Here is an 18,298-nt window from a genome sequence, read left to right as displayed (position 1 = left end):
CAGCATATAAAGGCATCAGATCCCACAGAGTTAGAGGGAAATTTCCAAGATACTAAATATCATCTTGTCCCAGTTAGAAAGATTAAGTTTGTTCAGAGAAACAATCAGGCACTCTCATTCTTTTGTTTCTGAGCACAAGAATATTTACTTCTGGAGAAAAGAAAAAGGATTTATGAACTCTTGTATCTCTTTATAGTATTAAAAGATATTTCCTCAAATTCATTATTTCAATTATAAGCAAACAGACAAAGGGAGAAAAAGGTAAGCAAACGTGATCTCAAATCATTATGAGTTTTGCTCTGCCTAATAAGCCTTTTATATAAAACAGTTTTACAGAAAAAAAAATCTGGAAAATAACTTAGAGAGGTAAAGAAAAAAACAACAGTAATGTCCATCTGTCAGCTTTTAATCTTTGTTTCCTTTACGCTGGAACTGCACTGTATTTAGAACTTGCATTAACCTGAACACTGCAAGGTTTTACATCTGATCATTTTTGCCTAAGAAGTCTAAAATTTTCTAATCTGAATCTCCTAGGATGACAAAATTATCATCTCATTAAAGACCAATTTGCCTTTTCAGCTAAAGAATCAACTTCCTCCTGGCATTTTTATTTTAGTGACTTGTTTCCATACTGTTGAGTCACATCCTTCTGCATAAAAATGCAGGAGCACATTATATTAAATATATATATAAAGCCAGGAGTGGTACCTTAAAAACACTTAATTTTGAAGTCTAAATTTTATGAGAATTTAGGTCATCTGGTCTCTGTAAAAATGTGAAAATTATTTCACATTAGACAAGAAACTAAAGGAATAAGAAAGTGAATCTACAAAGCTACCACCCCATTTCTTCCCAAACAGAAGAATAGTTAATCTCTGAGACTTACTAATAACTGGTAAGAAGTGGTGTATTTTAAAAGTATACAAAGTTCTGCAACTCTTCATTTCCTAAGAGTTGGACAAGAACACAGAGATCTCTGATTTAATATTTGGCAAAGATAACGGCATACATACAAAATTAATTTAATACAAAGAACTCTCTTAAGGACACTAACAATCTACTAGTAATTTAAAAAATAAAGCATGCACATTTTACATGTTTTTAAACACACAAATTAAGAAAGAAAGACAGAAAAAAAGAAAGAAAGACATATTTTAAACATTTTGCTCTTTGAGCTTTTTTAGAACCAAGAAGTCCAGAACAGGGCCAAGTCTGATGCAGCTGATGAGCATCTGACTCTGATGAGCTGACGAGCATAACATAAGACTGAAGGAAATAACAGTCGGTTCTAACCAGTACTCACATGGTCTCATAGAAACTACAAATCTCCAGATCTTTCCTCACCAGGCAAAAAATAAACAACATTGAACAACAAAATCAACATAATATCATTACAAACAGCCTAGAAACAATGTCAGCAAGTCTGGACTACTAGAGGTACTAATGGATGCGAAATGTGCATAAATTTGTGTTACAGAATATTTATTGCATTAGATCTTGATGTGTCATGTACTGAATTCAGCCGTTTTAATCTGTTACAGCTGTTGCCCCACCAAAACCTCTTTCTTTCCAAGTGGTTGAATTATTTGCAAGCTTCTTTTTCCAAGCAATGTTGGAGTACCTATCCAAACAGCAATTTCCCTTGGCTGCTAGCATAAGCTCTCCACAGATTTTTACGTGCTGCCTATTTTGCTGACAGATCTGGCAAGACATAATTGGCTTATTCTACCTATTTTTTTGAAGTCAGTTTAAAACATAGCAGCCACCAGACACATCAAATTCTGTCTCTTCTTTATCCGTTAAAGTAGGACACAAATTCTGGTCACCTGCAGACAGGAACCCAATGGAAATGTACTTGGCTCATGGGACATAATAGGGGACTACAGTGGTGGCTTCTTTAGACAAAGAGCTGCCAGAAGGTTCCCCTGTGACTGATAAGGCCAGTGCCAATCAATTCTGAGATGGACTTGCCACTGACCAAGGCCTGGCCAATTAGTGACTAAAGTAATGCCTCTGTGAATAATGTATTTGAGAAGAAGAAAATGTTGCTGAGCAGTTATTACATGGCAGCAGCAGCAAAAGGGAGTGAGAATGTGAGAACAACATCTCCAAGGTCACTAAGGTTAGTGGAGAAGGAGGGGGAGGAGGTGCTTAGGCCCTGGAAGAAAGATTCATCTGTGGCCTGTGGTGAATACTATGGCGAGGCAGCTGTGCCCCTGGGACACAGATCCACTTGCAACCCATGGAGGACCCCACGCTGGAGAAAGTGGATGCCTAAAGGAAGCTGGGACTCTGTGGGAAACCCACACTGGCTCCAAGTTCCTGGCAGGACCTGGGAACCCATGGAAAGAGGAGCCCATGCCAGAGCAGGTTTGCTGTCAGGACTTGTGATCCTGTGAGGGACCCACATTGGAGCAGTTGGTACCTGAAGGACTGTTCTCCCGGTAGATGACCCACTATCATGGTTTGACATGACAGCCATTTCTGGTAAGGGGGAAGGAGCTGTAAAGATGGCTCCTGTAAGAAGTTGATCAAAACTCTCCCCAGCTCTGAGACAGACCCTCTTCTGGGCTGAGCCATTTAGATGACTCTACAATCACTTTTTAAGAAGATGCTAAAAGAGGAAGTTTCTTCCTGTTCTTTCTTCCCTTCTCCTGTCCCTTCTTCTTTTCTGGTTGGTGGTGGTGCAAGTAGTTGGGAGACAGAGAGAAGCAACTATGGGGACTCCAAGGTCAATGAGGGAAGAGAGGAGGAAGGTGTGCTGGAGCAGAGACTCCCCTGCATCCTGTGGAGAGGACTGGTGAAGCTAAGATTTGTTTGCATTTCGTTAAAGACCTAGACATGGACATACTGGACATACTGGAGTAAATCCAGCAAAAGGCCTCAAAGATGCAAAAGGGACTAGAGAACTTTTCATGCAAGGAGAGACTGCATGAGCTGAGACTGATCAGTGTGCAAAAGTGAAGCCTCAGAAGGATCCTTCTCAAGTGTATAAAAATACCTGTTAGGAGGGTGTAAGGAACCACAGAATTGTTTCTGTTGGAAAAGACCTTAAAGATCATCAAATTCAACCACCAACCTAGTGCTGCCAAGCCCACCTCTAAGCCAGTGTCCCTCAGCACCTCATCTACATGGCTTTTAAATACTTCCAGGTATGGAGACTCTACTACCTGCCCTGGGCAGTGTGTGCCAATGTTTAATAATCCTCTCAGTGAAAAAGTTCTTTCTAATATCCAATCTAAACCTCCCCTGGTGCAACTTGATGTAATTTCCTCTTGTCTTATGATTTGTTTCTTGGGAGGACAAAATGACTCTCATTTCAGCTAGTTTTAGAGAATGATCATGTCTCTCCTCAGCTTCCTCCAAGCTGAATACCCCCAGCTCCCTCAGCCACTCTTTAGAAGACTTGTGCCATAGACCCTTTACCAGCTCTGTTGCCCATCTCTGGACATGTTCCAGCACATCAACGTCCTTCCCCTAGTGAGGGGCCCCAAAGTGAACAAAGTACTCAAAGTGCAGCCTCACAATATTGAGTAAAGAGGAACAATCACTTCCCTGGTCCTGCTGGTCTCACTATTTCTAACAAGCCAGGATGTTGTTGGCCTTCTTGTGCCAAAGAAGATGGATTCAGACTCCTTTCAGTGGTGTCTAGTGACAAAAGATAATGGGCACAACTTGCAGTGAAAGATGTAACACCTAAACATAAAAATCCACCTTTTTATTGCAAGCATGGTAAAACACTGGAACAGGTTGCCCAGAGAGGTTGTGGAGTCTCCAACACAACTTCTCATATGAAGGCAAAACTCAACTGGACATGGTCTAGTTGAACGTGCTTGAACAGAGACTAGATGACCTACAGAAGTTATTGTCAGCCTCTGTGATACTATCCCAATGAATTTCAGGGGGCACTCGCCTCAGAGTTAAAGACCCTCAGATGTCTGATGCTTCCACCACGATGGATCTGGTAAAGAAGACTTCAGCACAGACACTAGGTTGCAACGAGTGCCCAAAACCTTCTCCTGGAGAAAAGGTAAGTACCTGCAAAAATATGCACAGGTTGAAGAAGGATTGTCCTGTCTCCAAGGGGTTTCTTACCCTAGGCATCTGCTACTTACCTGAAAACCAAGACAGGGCAGGTTGGACTTGATGACTTGTGAGATCCTTTCTAACCCAAACAATTCTGTGATTCCATGAACTTATATTTCCCTGCTATATGCACTCTTCAGGCTATTCAGAAACTAAACATTAGTTACTTCATTTATAAATTTATTTTTATTAATATCTAATGATTGCCTTTCAATGGAATTCTGTAACCTTTGAGAACACCTCCCAATGAATCAAATGCCTTGATTATCTGATAGTTTAAAAATCTGTTTTGTAGTGAATTCCATGTAACACAATGCTGTAACAAAGATATGAATTTTAGGCTATAGACTTCAGAACACTGAGTAGTGCCCTCAACATATTGAATTTAAGACTGCTACAGCCTTACTAACAGGAAATTTAGTAGTTCATACTCATACTAATCATAAGGAAAGTAATACAAGAGTGCATTTCACATAGTCTAGCAAGTACCTTGGGAATATTTCCCACTAAAACTAAACAAATAAAGATAGATTCACACAAAATCAGTCTCATCCTAATCAGGTGCCATGCTGACTGGGTTCCACTTCTTTATTTGCTCAGAAGTGGAAACCTGGACATTTTTAAGAACTCTGTAGCAATAAGCTGTTGCTCAAGTAAACTAGCACTTTCCCCTCTTTGCTCACAAGGAAAGAAACGAGCATAGAATACAAAAAGGTATCACAGATAAAGGTCATCAGAGAAGAATTTTTTTCTACCTTCCTTCTGCTATTCCATCTTACTTTTCTCCCAGAAAAGACTAACCTTTGACCATGAAACTTAGCTATTCTTCCTACACTCAAATATACATGGGCTCACTCACCATTCTGCTGTTTCACTTTATACCAACAAAACAATTGCAACGATTTTCAAGAACAAAAGTATAAAGCAACAGACACTCCATTCCTTTTTAATATTTTAAAATAATAATTCAGTATCAAAAGAAAAGCATGACACTTTAGTGAAGAAGAATTCACAGACATGTAATAAAATCTCCCTGTTGGCAGTAAGAAATATATCGAATAAGACACTGAAGTAAATTCTGTCATAATAGCAATAGTCAATTTGGATGACAGTACACATATAACAGTGACAGCAGATGCTGAAATCTGGAGCCCACACTCTCAGTATCCTGGGCAATCTGTACTGAATACTATATTGTACAAGGGAGAGCACTGCCAGCAGGCTGAGGAATGTGATTATTTGCCAGAAATTGTTATGGGATTGGAGCATTTGACATATGAAGAACACCTAAAACAGTTGGGATTGTTAAGCCTGGAGAAGTCTTTATAAAGACAACAGAAACAAGGTCTTCTCAGTGGTATGGAGTGACAGGACAAGAGACAAGCGTAAACTGAAATTCACAAAATTCTAGTTAAATACATTTCGGGGTTTAAGGCTTGTTTGTTCCTTTGCTTATTTTTTCACTGTGCAGGTGACCAAACACTAGCTCAAAATGCCAAAAGAAGCCCTGAAGTCTCATCCTTGGCAATTTTAAAAAATGCCAGCTTGGTATGGCTCTGAGAAACCTATGTCCTTGATCCTCCCCTGAGAAATGGAGTTGGTCACTGTGACCATCAAAAGTGCCTCCTACTTGGAACTAGCTTGACTTGGTGATTATCAGTGCTTCAATTTGCATTATTTCAGGCTACCTAACCTAATTTAGAGCTAAGGCAGCTACATTCATATCAATTGCATACATATTACACTAAGCCATTCAAATTCTCTTATAAGAACGGATTAATTTTGTTATTTCTACCTTGGAGTGAAAATCCAGTAGTACATATGTTCAATGTGTGGTGCAGACAATCCTCACATATTGTTAGGCTATAAAAACATCTCTAAAATCATTCGGTCATTTCCACTCACAACATTAGAGAGCATCTGTAACACTGACTAAAAAACAACAGAAATTTGTCCTTACTAAGTGTTTTACAAGCTGCTGTCCTATCAGTGCAGAGGTCAAGACAGAAAAGGTAGAGATTTAGGTTACGCAAAGCAAGCCACAAAGCCAACAGGTTCATAGTACTCTGGGCCTAATCCATCTTACTGAATTTTTATTTAACAGCATGAAAAGGGAAGAAAATCTTTGATTCCTATGTCTCTGAGACAGCAGCTGTCAAAGAAAATTGTCTCCCTCGGATACTAGGAAGACTAAACTGACACAGAAAACACTGTAATGTAATAAGCAAGGATCCCCCTCAATCACTTCTTAATTACTTGTCAGAATAAAAATATAATGCAAAACTGGTATCTAACCACCATGTTGTACTTAGACCTGAGTTTTCTTTATCATGTGTGTAAGATCATTAATTTGCCTTCCCAGCACTCTAAAATGCACATAGACATTTTAACCATGTTTTTCAGCAATTAATTTATCTCAGTGAGTATTGGGAGCTCATGTATATAGTAAAGGCACATTCCAAAAGGGCATTGACAGCTTATTTGAATGTAGCTTTGCAGAGTGTTCTCAGCTCTTCTCTAATGTGCCTGTGGTTTCTCTACCCTCCTTGTCATTGTACATCATTTATTTTTCCACTTATACAAACTGAACATGTTTGCCAGTTTATCCTCTCAGACAGCTATTGAATTTCAGATTTGGAAGATCAAAACTGAATAGTTTTAAGTTGCTCATTTTTCAAACGTGAACACTTTGGTCACTCATGGTACATACTGTGATAGTCTTATGGCATACTAAACATAGATGTTCATTCTTTAACTTTTATCTTCAGTCATATATCTGTCTCTCTGTTTTCTCCTTTGGAAGCACCAAAAAAAACAAGAATAATTTATATGTAAAAAAAAATTTCCTCCAACATTACTTCAAAATATGCAGCCATATTGTCATTGCTGCCTTTTGACCCTGTCTATGACCAAGCTAATTTTCTTTCATCAAATACTCATGTTTATTAGGATGCATACTAGTAGTTTTCTTGAACAATATGTATTAAAGACTTCTATTGATTGCATATAAGAGTTGTAGTTTATGGTATTTCTGTAACTTACATGACTTCTGAGAACTCTGAGTTATTTAAATGATGTAAAGTCTGTCAACTGATTGTCTGTAATGCGTTTCAGTACCAATGTGAATAACATACAAATCTTTTCCAATGTAGGTTAAAATTAATATTTCCAAAGATACAGATAGGAGCCTGCTGAAGAAGTAACTGAGGCCATAGTGTTTATTATCTCTAGAAAACATCCTGCTATTTGGGAAGCTTGATATAATTACCTTTCATTCTTATGTGTTTATCTAAATCCTTTTAAACCTGACTTTAGGATGTCCTGTACTGAAAAGAATAACAATGTCCTTTTTCCTGCTTGCCTCTATCTTATTTTCTGTCAGTGTAACAGATATTTAGAATCTATTAGGATACACAGAACAGTGAAATGACCTGGCTACACAAACATGGTGATGCTATAGTTTTACCATCTAATCACAACTCTTCTAGCATGACTAGGTATAGTATTTGGTATAAAGAAACATAGGAAATAAGGCAGAATTACCATTAGAGAAAGCATGGGTTCAGAACAGGATTAATAATTTCAAATAGCTAAATTATTATTACAAACACCATATAAAATTTTTGTTTAGATACATGAAAGTTACAGGATCAGAAAAAAGTGGAGAGGTATGGCACAGGAGTCAGGATTTGTTGAGCAAACTTAGGAAAAAGCAGCAATGATAATCTTTTAAAACTGAAATAAAGTGCTATGATCATATTGCATTATTTTACACCTTAGTTTTATGAAAACAATAATTGGAGTATATGCTTAAGTTCTTGAACTATTCATGCAACTCCTAAACTGTCTAGAAACATTGTTTATCAACTTAGGTATGTTTTCTGCCTAAATATTTAATCTTTCTACCTTTATGTACTTTTATGTGTCTATCTTTTTTTTTTTTTAACTTTACATTAATTTATAACTTCCTATCTGTGTGGCATTGTTTTTTATTTACCCACTGCAATGCACGATCAAGTAAAATCCTTTAATTGTGAAATTCTCCTGTCTTGAGGTATATTCCTTAAAAATTCACGACTTTCCAGCTAGTGTCAAGAGAACAACAGTATCCAGTCACCAGGACTGGATAAAGCTTAATAGTGGAGTATCTATGTGGGGGTCACACAAAACATCTGGCTGCTTTTAAAATTTGCTGTACAGCTCTTTCAAGAAGACCTGCACAGGCTCTTCTCTGTGTTGGTCTTTTCCACCACCCTCCTCCTCCTACTCAAGTGTTTCTTGACATCGTGTCTGATTTTCAAACAACATTGTATTTTCAACTACGCAGGAAATTGTCAAGAAAGCTTTTGGAACCACTAAGGATTAAGAGGAATAGTTTTAGGGCAATAACTTATTAAAAAGCCAAAGAAAAGTAATCTTTGTTAGCATTCCTCCTCCAGTCTCACATCTCCTAATAAACGCTCCTGATGCAAGTGATCTCATGGGGCCTTGCACTCCTGGGCTCCTCACAGACCCTATCTTTCAATGGACTGTTTTACTTGAAACATTCCAATGTTGCAATTAGTGGAGTTTCATTGATTAATAGCTTTTCGCTATTCATTTTCATAGGAAAAATCAAGATACTATCTTAAAGTACCATTTCTTTTCAATGGTTTATGTGACTCTGAGTAGGGGGATATAATACTGAATAAGTCTCATATAGTTTTTATTATTTTATTCTTTTAAAACCTATTTTTAAAGTTTTCAAAAAGTACTGTCTAGTCCCTGCATGTATACCTATAGCATAATCAGGTAGGACAAACACAAACTAAATTTACACTCTGGATTTTAATAATTCCTTTTAATAATTCCTTTAATAATTTTAATAATTTTTTATTAATAATTCCTTTACTTAACCAGTGTTGACCAGTAGATACTGCCCCAAGACCGCAAACTAAAAATGTCATATTCTGCCTACATAAGCACTGTGATTACTACAGATTTTCAAGTGATTTGCTTATGCTTTACTCTGTTTCATAAACTGAGATCTTGTTGAAATGTTTGAAGAATGTAGTTAAATATATGTGTATTTTTTAAAACCATGTTAACATTTGGCTGGAAATTGCAGTGGCAATTATTACAGTAAGCTTTTATCTCAGGTTCAGTCACGATCTGCATCCTCCTAGTTATATGCAGTACAGCTTCCTGCCAGTTAAACATTTGATAAATCCAAAAGTTCCTTGCAGTAAACTCATGTCAATGACATTTTAGGGTAGTATAACATACAGCTGCAAGACAAATTCAGACTCTTCAAGCATGCTTCAAAAATGGTATGGAAAGGGATGGAAAACAGGATTTTGAAGCACTGTCTTCCAGTTGTGTGGCTGAACCAAAGGAACAAGCTGTTCCCTGTGTAACTCAAACATTAGGTAACAACCAGCTACTATGACATTTTACAGTCACAAAATAAAATATAGTTGGTGTCTGACCAAAGCTGGTCAGTATCTCACAGGGATGAGTTGATTTCTCTGCAGAAAACTTACCTTCAAGGACAAAAAATGCAATTCAAATTACCTTAGAATTGTACTGCAAAAGTCTTAGAAATTAATCTCAGAACAATGGCAGTGACATTTTCAGACAAGAAAAAACAGAAAACCAAAACCAACTGAACCCTGGGTCCCTAGACTAAATTCTGCTCACTTCATGATATGAAGCAATGCACTGAATCCCCAGCATATTTAAGTTGCTCTTCTGTGGCCTTTATTCGTTTACTAAATAACAAGCACCACAGAGATTCAGGACAGTTGTGGTGTTGGAGCCTAGCTGTGACAGTTTCAAAGAGACATCTGCAGAAGCATGGCCACTGGCATTTCCTTTCTGCCAGAGGCTGATGTGCTACAGTACAGCTGGCAGAAGGAAAATGTGTGAGCATCGCTCAGCTGTCACAGACCAAAGCAGGTTGGTGTAACACAGACTAATGAACCACAGACAGAGATATACGATATGAACTACCTGAAGGGTCATATTACTTTCAAATATTTTGTCAGCAGAAGAAATGCAGGCAGGGCATGCAAAGTGTTTAGACAAAGAGGTATAGCCGCAGAACCTCCACTTTTGTATTTTCCTAATATGAACAAAACAAGAGACCCTGACGTCTCTTCTGTAAATTGATCCTTTTATCCATTCTTCAGGCTTCCTCTCCTAACTCCCATATCTCCATAGAAGAGATAGGCAGGAAATATCTATTTAATCAGTAGTGTCTATTTATTGTTCTGCTCTATCATAAATATTTTTATTCCTTCTTTGGGGTAATATAAGACCTTAGTCAACTTGCAGCTCTTCTGTTCCATCAAAAATGATGGGATGGCCTGTGTCAAAATGAGCTGTCTACCATCTTTCCCTGGCACTTTGTTTTTCTCTTTAATTTTCTAAAGGCAGACACCTGACCTGTTGGATGTTTTAGAGCTCTTATTTACATTTACTCGAGCCAAACGCACATCACAAAATTTCAGTACATTTGACTTGCACTGAATACACATTCATATGAAAATTAATTACAACTTCCAGATGAATAATTGTTTTGAAATTCAAACAAGTGACTACTCTGTGTTATTCTGGTTTCTCCTATTCAGTTTCTGCAACTTCACTTGTTTAAGTAATTACTCTTTACTCCAGAATTAAATCTTTAAATAGTCATTCATCCGCAGAAAGACATACAGAAGTATCTAATTACATTGATCTTTGAGAAACGTTGGTCACTTGCAGTCACAGATATGATCTTTTATCTTTGTGAAGTAGGGCACTGAACTTTTTCTGAATGATTATGTTCTGCAGATACACTTGTCAGATAATGTTTCAACTGTCTGATAATTACGATTACATATCTATGATATAGAGATGAGGTTAAGAAACCAATAACAAACAATTCATTGACCACAGCATTATACAAACTGCTGTGGGCATGACCACTGGCCGGCCAGCCACAGCCTAATGGTATACTCAAACAACTGTTCCAGAATTCAAAGACTGCACTTACCAACCTCCGCAACACTAGAGCAGTTGATGTCTGTGAAGCCTTCAGGACACTCGCATGAGTAGAAGTTGTCGTTCAGGCCTGACAGACAGATGCCACCATTTTTGCATGGGCTGGAGTCACATGCATCACCTGTGGATTAAAGGGGGAAAAAAAAAAAAAAGATTCCTGTATAAAACTCTCTAAAAGTCATGCACAAGCTTTACGTATGGCAGAATGCTGATAACCAAGAACAGAAAAGAACGATGACCTCTGTGTTCTTTGTATACCTTTTGGATGACTTAATTTTAAATTTATTTAACAGGACAATGCTGTGTAATCATCTTCCCCATGTCTCGTACTCCATAAAACACGATACTTTTAGATGTACTGGCAGCTATTCACTTTCGAAAGACAATAAAATTTAACAAAAAATTTTAGCTTTGTCTCACTTTCAGTTTTTCAGGATATATACTTAGAAAGGAATTTACCCAGGAATTTACTTCCCCAGGTTCCATTCAGCATAAAATTGAGTGGTAGTTCCAATTCAGGCTTACCACAAAGTTCATGAACAAAGAACTGTGGCTTTGGTTATATGACGATTTACAATCCAGATTTACAAACTCTTAAATCACCCAAGGGCACAGATTTGATCCAGATCAGACATTGGCACACAGCTGTATTTCTGCTAAACACTCAGCATGGCATTCAGGCCAGCAGGGCATGGCTTCATGGCAGTCATACAAAGACCATATGTGATCTTTAGATAAAGTTTGACATTATAGATTAAATCTATTGAAGTTCTTTAACAATTAAATTCTAACAGTAAGTTTCCACCCAGTCGATGATTTTTTATGTGGAGCCCTAAGACTGAAGCTGCTGTATGTTCACCCTGTGGCCTCAGTTCCTCAAATATATGCTCCTCTGCACTTCCCCCCATGTCCCAAGGAAGTTGGCCAGGTTCTCCCACAATTCATTTTTATGGCAGACTCTGAACAAATCCACTAAAAAGAAAGCTTCAAAACTGTGCTATGCTATGAACCAGGTATGCCTTTAAACTCACCGTGACACATGACAATCACTGACACAGTGGGTAGCTTCAGCCCACTGAATAATGCTAAAAAAACAGATTTGGCTTGTCCTTCAGATACTCTTCAGTAAAGACACGTTATTCAATGAATTAGCATTGTGATCAACAGCAGAAAGATGTAAACTCTGAAAGATGTAGCACAGAGCTGCTTCATACGCTGAAAATTCGAACATAGTGTTACCTAAGTCACTACAGTGAATTCCCATCTAACATTATTTGAAATGGCCTTTAGGAAAAGATATAAAATAGTGTCTGCTCAATTCTTATAACTCCTGTTTTAACATCCTTACAGAACCCCACCCTACCACAGTTTTACAAATATACAGAAATACAGGTTTGCATCCTGTGTTCAATGGGATAACTGTGAGCAAACCTACAGAACATCCTACGCTTTGCTCAGCTTCAATTTCATTTTTTCTCAGATAATTAAATACACATTTAGATGTTTTTTATCTCAAGCTTCATCTTGTAAGACAGATCTGTCCCCTTAATTGCTCAGTATTGTTTTTAGAGATAATTTGTGCAGTGCAGCTTTGCTTTACAAAATTTTTGCAACTTAAAGGAACATCTGCAGAGAGGTAATGATTAAAAAATAACTATATTATTTTGTATACTTTTTAAAACGGAAAAAATTCCATTCTTTTACCATGTAATTGTAAAGTGTTACAGAAATCCATTTGTTTATGTCAGTACTAAGACACTAACATATGTTTTGGACATCAGTGGTAGTAAAGTAACTCTAAATGTTTTCAATGCCTCTCTGGCACATAAGTCTTCAGCCAGGTATGAGAATTCCAATTACAATTCAACACTTAAAATTAACTCATATACAAAGCTGCCTTATTAACTCTGCGCATCAGTTGCAAAAACCTCTACCTATAGGTTTGTTTGCTAAATTACTTTAAATTTTAATTGACTTTAATCTGTGAGCTCTAAGGATGCCTTCCTGACACAGCGAATTATCATCTATGCACTTAGTATTAATGGTTTTGAAGACTTAAAGATTGTCTAGCTGAAAGAGAGGTAGGGCTATTTGAAAAGAGTTAATGACATAATGACCCAAGCAAGTCAAGACTTCTCATTTTCAGTGATTGTTGAATTATCCGGGTAGCCAAAGATGTTTTGGTTTTTATTTCATGATGCTTAAGTATTTGGTTGTGATAGAACAAGCACTATTAATGTTATGACAATTGTATACTCGTATCTTAAAATAAATTAATAAATTAAATAGCATTTGGAGCAGGAATATTTATTATGCAAATCCATGTGAATATTCAGATTAAAATGACAGGAGACATTTTCACTATGCATTTCCCTATTCAGCATTCTCCGATTTCAATTATGCTATTCAAGAATGAAGAAAGGCTAAGCTGCAAAATACTGTTTCCATTTATAAGTCTCATATTTACAGACCAGCAGACCACATCCCCAATTTTCCACTTTATTTCCAGAAAGTAGAAGTCTCCTAAGTATGCCTATCTACTTGTGTAATTTTTTTGGGGTCTAAAAATTTATGTTGGCATTTTCAATCCAAAGTGACATTACCTGACCTACAGTTTGGAACTAATAAAATAGATGCTGTTCTCTTAATAAAGGTCATTTATTTCAATGTTCAGGAAAGAACTACACAAAGTGCTCTTTTTATCTACCACCTTGGCCCAAATTCTACTGTTGGTCACTTGTATAAATTTTTGTTATTTTATCACATCACATCACAGAAATAAAATGAATACAGCACAGCTCTAAATAAAATCAGACAAATCCTCCCCAAAATGTCACAAGCAAAAAAACCCGAAAAAGTAACAACAGAAAATGACCTAAATTGTCTCATTCACATAATGCTAAACAGGGCTAGAGGGTTTGAACATACTTTGAACAACAATGGTTAAAATAATACTACACTATGATGTCAAATACAATGCCGCCAGAGAAATAAGCAACTGCATAGACACAAGCAAGCAGGAATTCTACTTAATTCTACTTAAGACTAGATACCAGGCTGTGAAAGTTTCCTTACCTAAATTAGTAAAACTCACTTAAAATGTTAGTACCCTTAGACTTTATGTCTGTGAAACTGTGCAGAACAAAATAAACACCACCTTTGAATCAACAACATTCCCCTCAATTTCCGTTTTGTGCCTCTTGAGAGGATGTTCATGTTGAAATATTGAAATCTAATTTGTTATACATTCCACTGAGTCTGAAGAACAGAATTTTATTTTAAAGGCTCTGTTCTTAATCAGAAAGGCTCATAAGGGTATGCTTTGTCTTAACACAATGGATTCACAGATTTGTTACTGCGAATCTACTAGGTTGCATAAGGACAACTTTTAACACAACAGCAGTCTTAGAATTTAACTTTAGAGTCATGAATGGAAGTCAGTGAACGGAAGAGTAAAGTAAACCCAAAGAAAAAAAACACATCCTTTACAGTAACTCTTAAGAGTGCTCTGGGCTGACTTTCCATAGTCATAGGTATGCTGCTTGTGCAACAGATTGTACAGTTTGACAAATTTCTGCAAATTAAACAAACACCTTAAGAGGAACTTCATTATTTAAAAACAAACAAACAAAAAGCAAAAGACAATTAATATTTTACTTTTATGAAAGTGCTCTGAAAAGTGTTCAGTAAAAATGTGTCAACTAAAACAATTCATATTTTTCTTTACTATGTCTGACTAATCCTGCAATTTCCTTACATGGCTACTCAGGCATTAAAGTATGCCTCAAGACTACATAAAATATGTACTACAACTATTGCTACCTTTTCTCATCCTTGAGAAAATATCAGTAAAATTTTATTGTAAGCTACTGAGATTTGGTGCAAGGATCTGAAATAAAACTAGTAAAAGATATATTCACATGTTCCCACCTCCAAGTTGACACAACTCATGATCTCTTTCCATTTACCTCTTTCAGAGGACCTTTTCTTTGAAGTGATGTAGCTTATACATGTAAGAATTGTCCATCTTCTCTTTGGAGAAGTCTATTGATTAACAATAAAAAAGTAGGAAAAATAATAAAGTGTAGAACTATACACAGACAAAATTATAATTTTAATTAGGAACTCCGCCTACTCGTCCAAGCTCAGGAAAAAAAATAAAAAAAGTATGGCAAGACTCAGATAAAATGGTGATATATTTGCTCTTTAGTAACAATTAGGCTTTTTTTAAGGATTGTGACAGTTTTATCCTTAGCGAATAAGTCAATCAGTGAGCCTGGACCACTCATATTAAAAGCATTGGAGAGGAATTGTTCTGTGAGGCCCTTATGCTCCATGGTTTACCTTCACAAAAATCTCTCTTAAGCCATATGTTTATCATCAAAATACTGAATGTATCACTATTGAATCTTTCCATAAGCAGGTAATGGTGGGGAGGAGAGTAAAAATTTGTTGAGCTTTACATATTTATATAGCATGCATTTTGATCCTACAAATCCCCACAAAACGTTATGTGATTCTTGACTGAAGAATGTGATTTGAAAGCAAAAGACAATCTGAAAAGAGCATCTCAGCTACTATATAAATAATGCAGCAGAACATGATGGTAACAGCCCATCAATCCATGTCAAGAACAGAAACTCACAGTTTATGAAAACAGTTTTTGTGATATGAAGGCTAAAAAAGAGGCACTGTGTAAACAGAAAAGTACCATCCACAACCACTTGCACGCACTACTTGACAAAGCGCTGTCTTGTAAAAGCACAAAGACCAGCCAGTTATCATTACTACATGTTACTCTATTTACAGTTCACTAACATTTGTTAATGAAAGAAAAGAAAATAATTACTCAAACTTAAAACTCTTTACTCTTTAATATGATAGTTCTCCTGGGATAAGAATGCCTGACAAAAGCTCAGGTACAGTAGCCTGAATTAGGCACAGGAGAAGCATTTCAGTTCCTATGCACAAAATCTTTGGCCTAAAATGAATACAATTTCCTTCAACTATGGTAAAAGACTGATAATTGTTACAATTTCTGGCAGAAGTGTTACTGGAAGAAATATGTGCTTGAGACAAAGAAGAGATGACAATGAAAACCAAAAAACCTTCAAGGGAAGAAGTGGCAGAAGAAATTATTTGGGTGTCTGGGCACATTTTATTCTATAATTTAAGAATAGAGCATATTCCATGAAACAGCAAATGTGCATAGAGAAATTCAACCCTGTTTATTCTTTAATATAATGTGCATTAAATATAAATATGAACACATTTATTATGCATTACATATTGATGTGCTTAAACTTAAGAAAGCTGATACGAGGTAAACATACAGATACTGTAGGAGTCCAAGAAGATGCTGACACCTGTTGAAATTGAAATAAAAAGCAGGACAAAAACTACACATACACAGTTGCAAGCATGACAACAAACACAAATTCAGGGTGCTAGCCGTGCCAGTTCTTAGGGAGCTACAACACTTTATTGTTGTACTATATAATGTGTGTTTTCTACCTCAGTCTTTTGGTTTCACTATTGATAGGAAGAGGGAGACTGTCAGTCCTACCTAAATCAGTAGCTATATTTTTATTCAGTTTCCTATATTGCTACATGAAATACGACTTACATTAAAAGCTCTTTCTAAAGAAATAAAATTAACAACTATTCCCTTTCTTGAGAATAAAATTTTTTATATGTTTGGTGGCACAAAAGAATAAACCACCCAGAAAATAGCTAGTCAATAAAAATTTGGTCTAAGGATAGTAAAAATGAGCCTCAGCTCTCAAGCCCAGAAGAGCGACTAAAACTTAAGGAGAGGACTGATAAAGTACTTGCTACCAGTAGCAGTTTCCCATTGAAATAAATTTTCAGAAAAAAAGAGCTGTTATGGTTTTTGATTTACAGAATCATCTGCATAATCCAAGTTCAAATCTACTCCTCCACAGATGTACCACTACTGACAAGCAGAACCATAAATCATATTGAAGACACACCTGTGCAGTGAGGCAAAGCATGAACATGAAATCAGATGAGCTCTGCAGAACTTTTAAGAAATTTCTAAGATGGTTTTTAAGATTAAAATAGTGAGGCAGTTAATTTATTTTTCCTAAGGTAAAAAGACAGTGAATATTTTAGCTTGTACTTCTTATTATTTAAAAGGGAAGTTAAAGTTAAAGTTTCGAGATAATAGCTCATCTACCTCCTTCTGCTTGTCTTTTAGGCTGCTTGTTTTATAGGCTTATTTGCTTACTGTGCAAACTCTCTAACTAGAATATTCATGGCAGACTGTTGAAATGGGTTTAGAAAATTAATAAACTGGTATCTTCAACTCTAAATGTCCTCGTGAATTGGACGAGAAAACTTACAGAAGAATGTAAATATCAGAATAATAAACATATTACTTAATCACAGGTCTCATGAAAATTGAGGTACTTGTTTCTTCTTCTGAAAGCCTTTGGAATTAAGAAACTGTATGCAATTAAGTTGTAGCTTTCAGTTGTGGAAAAGAACTGCAACATACTCATGTAAACTAGGCATAAATATTTGTTAAATTTAACTTTTTCCAATCCCATAATCTGATGGGATGCATCAGATGATTTTGGAAAACCTGAGGTGGTATTATGAAAAGAAAATCAGATTATTCTGAGCAGAGAATTCTCATCTGAATATCACTCTGTCACTGGACTGAAACATTAATCCTGGGTGAAGATGAAGCACTGACTTAAGCTTTGGATTTAGTCTAATAGTACAATACTATAGAAGTGTGTCCCTACTTTCAGAGTTAGAATACAGCCCTTAAGTAATGTCTGCGGAGATTAATTTTGATCATAATAAATCCCCTTCTGCCATAAAAAAGTAAAAGCTCTTCCTTTCTAAGGGTCTACAGTATGAGCTACTTTATTGATTTGAATGTGAAAGACTAGTACTCCAGACTACTGCATAACAGACTTTTAAAGCATCTGATGTTTGACATACTGAAATACAAGCAGAAAGAGAAAACAGCTTAGAAAGTAAACTCTTCTTTAATAAGTTAGAGTTCATTCCTATGCCAACTGTCTCCACAGGGAAAAAGATGAACTACTCCCATCATGTCAAATTTTTATCAGTAAAAAATGGATCAAAAGTGATTAAAGAAGGAATGTGGTTATATAATACACTCCTGAATGTTTTTAAAAGCTGATGAAAATTT

The 18,298-nt window shown here is 36.3% G+C and overlaps 1 protein-coding gene across 1 annotated transcript in view; it reads right to left on the bottom strand.

Moving 5' to 3' along the window:
* EDIL3 (EGF like repeats and discoidin domains 3) overlaps positions 1-18,298 on the bottom strand; it is a 257,156-nt gene that overhangs the window by 179,082 nt on the left and 59,776 nt on the right. Inside the window, exon 2 of the mRNA XM_062018152.1 lies at positions 11,102-11,230. Coding sequence (XP_061874136.1) covers positions 11,102-11,230 — 129 coding nt within the window. The remainder of the gene's footprint in view (positions 1-11,101; positions 11,231-18,298) is intronic.

The sequence above is a fragment of the Colius striatus genome, chromosome Z (genome assembly GCF_028858725.1).
Source record: "Colius striatus isolate bColStr4 chromosome Z, bColStr4.1.hap1, whole genome shotgun sequence".
In the NCBI taxonomy this organism is placed as follows: Eukaryota; Metazoa; Chordata; class Aves; order Coliiformes; family Coliidae; genus Colius; species Colius striatus.
The sequence above is the reverse complement of the archived record's forward strand: the minus strand, read 5'-3'. Positions and strand labels throughout refer to the sequence as shown.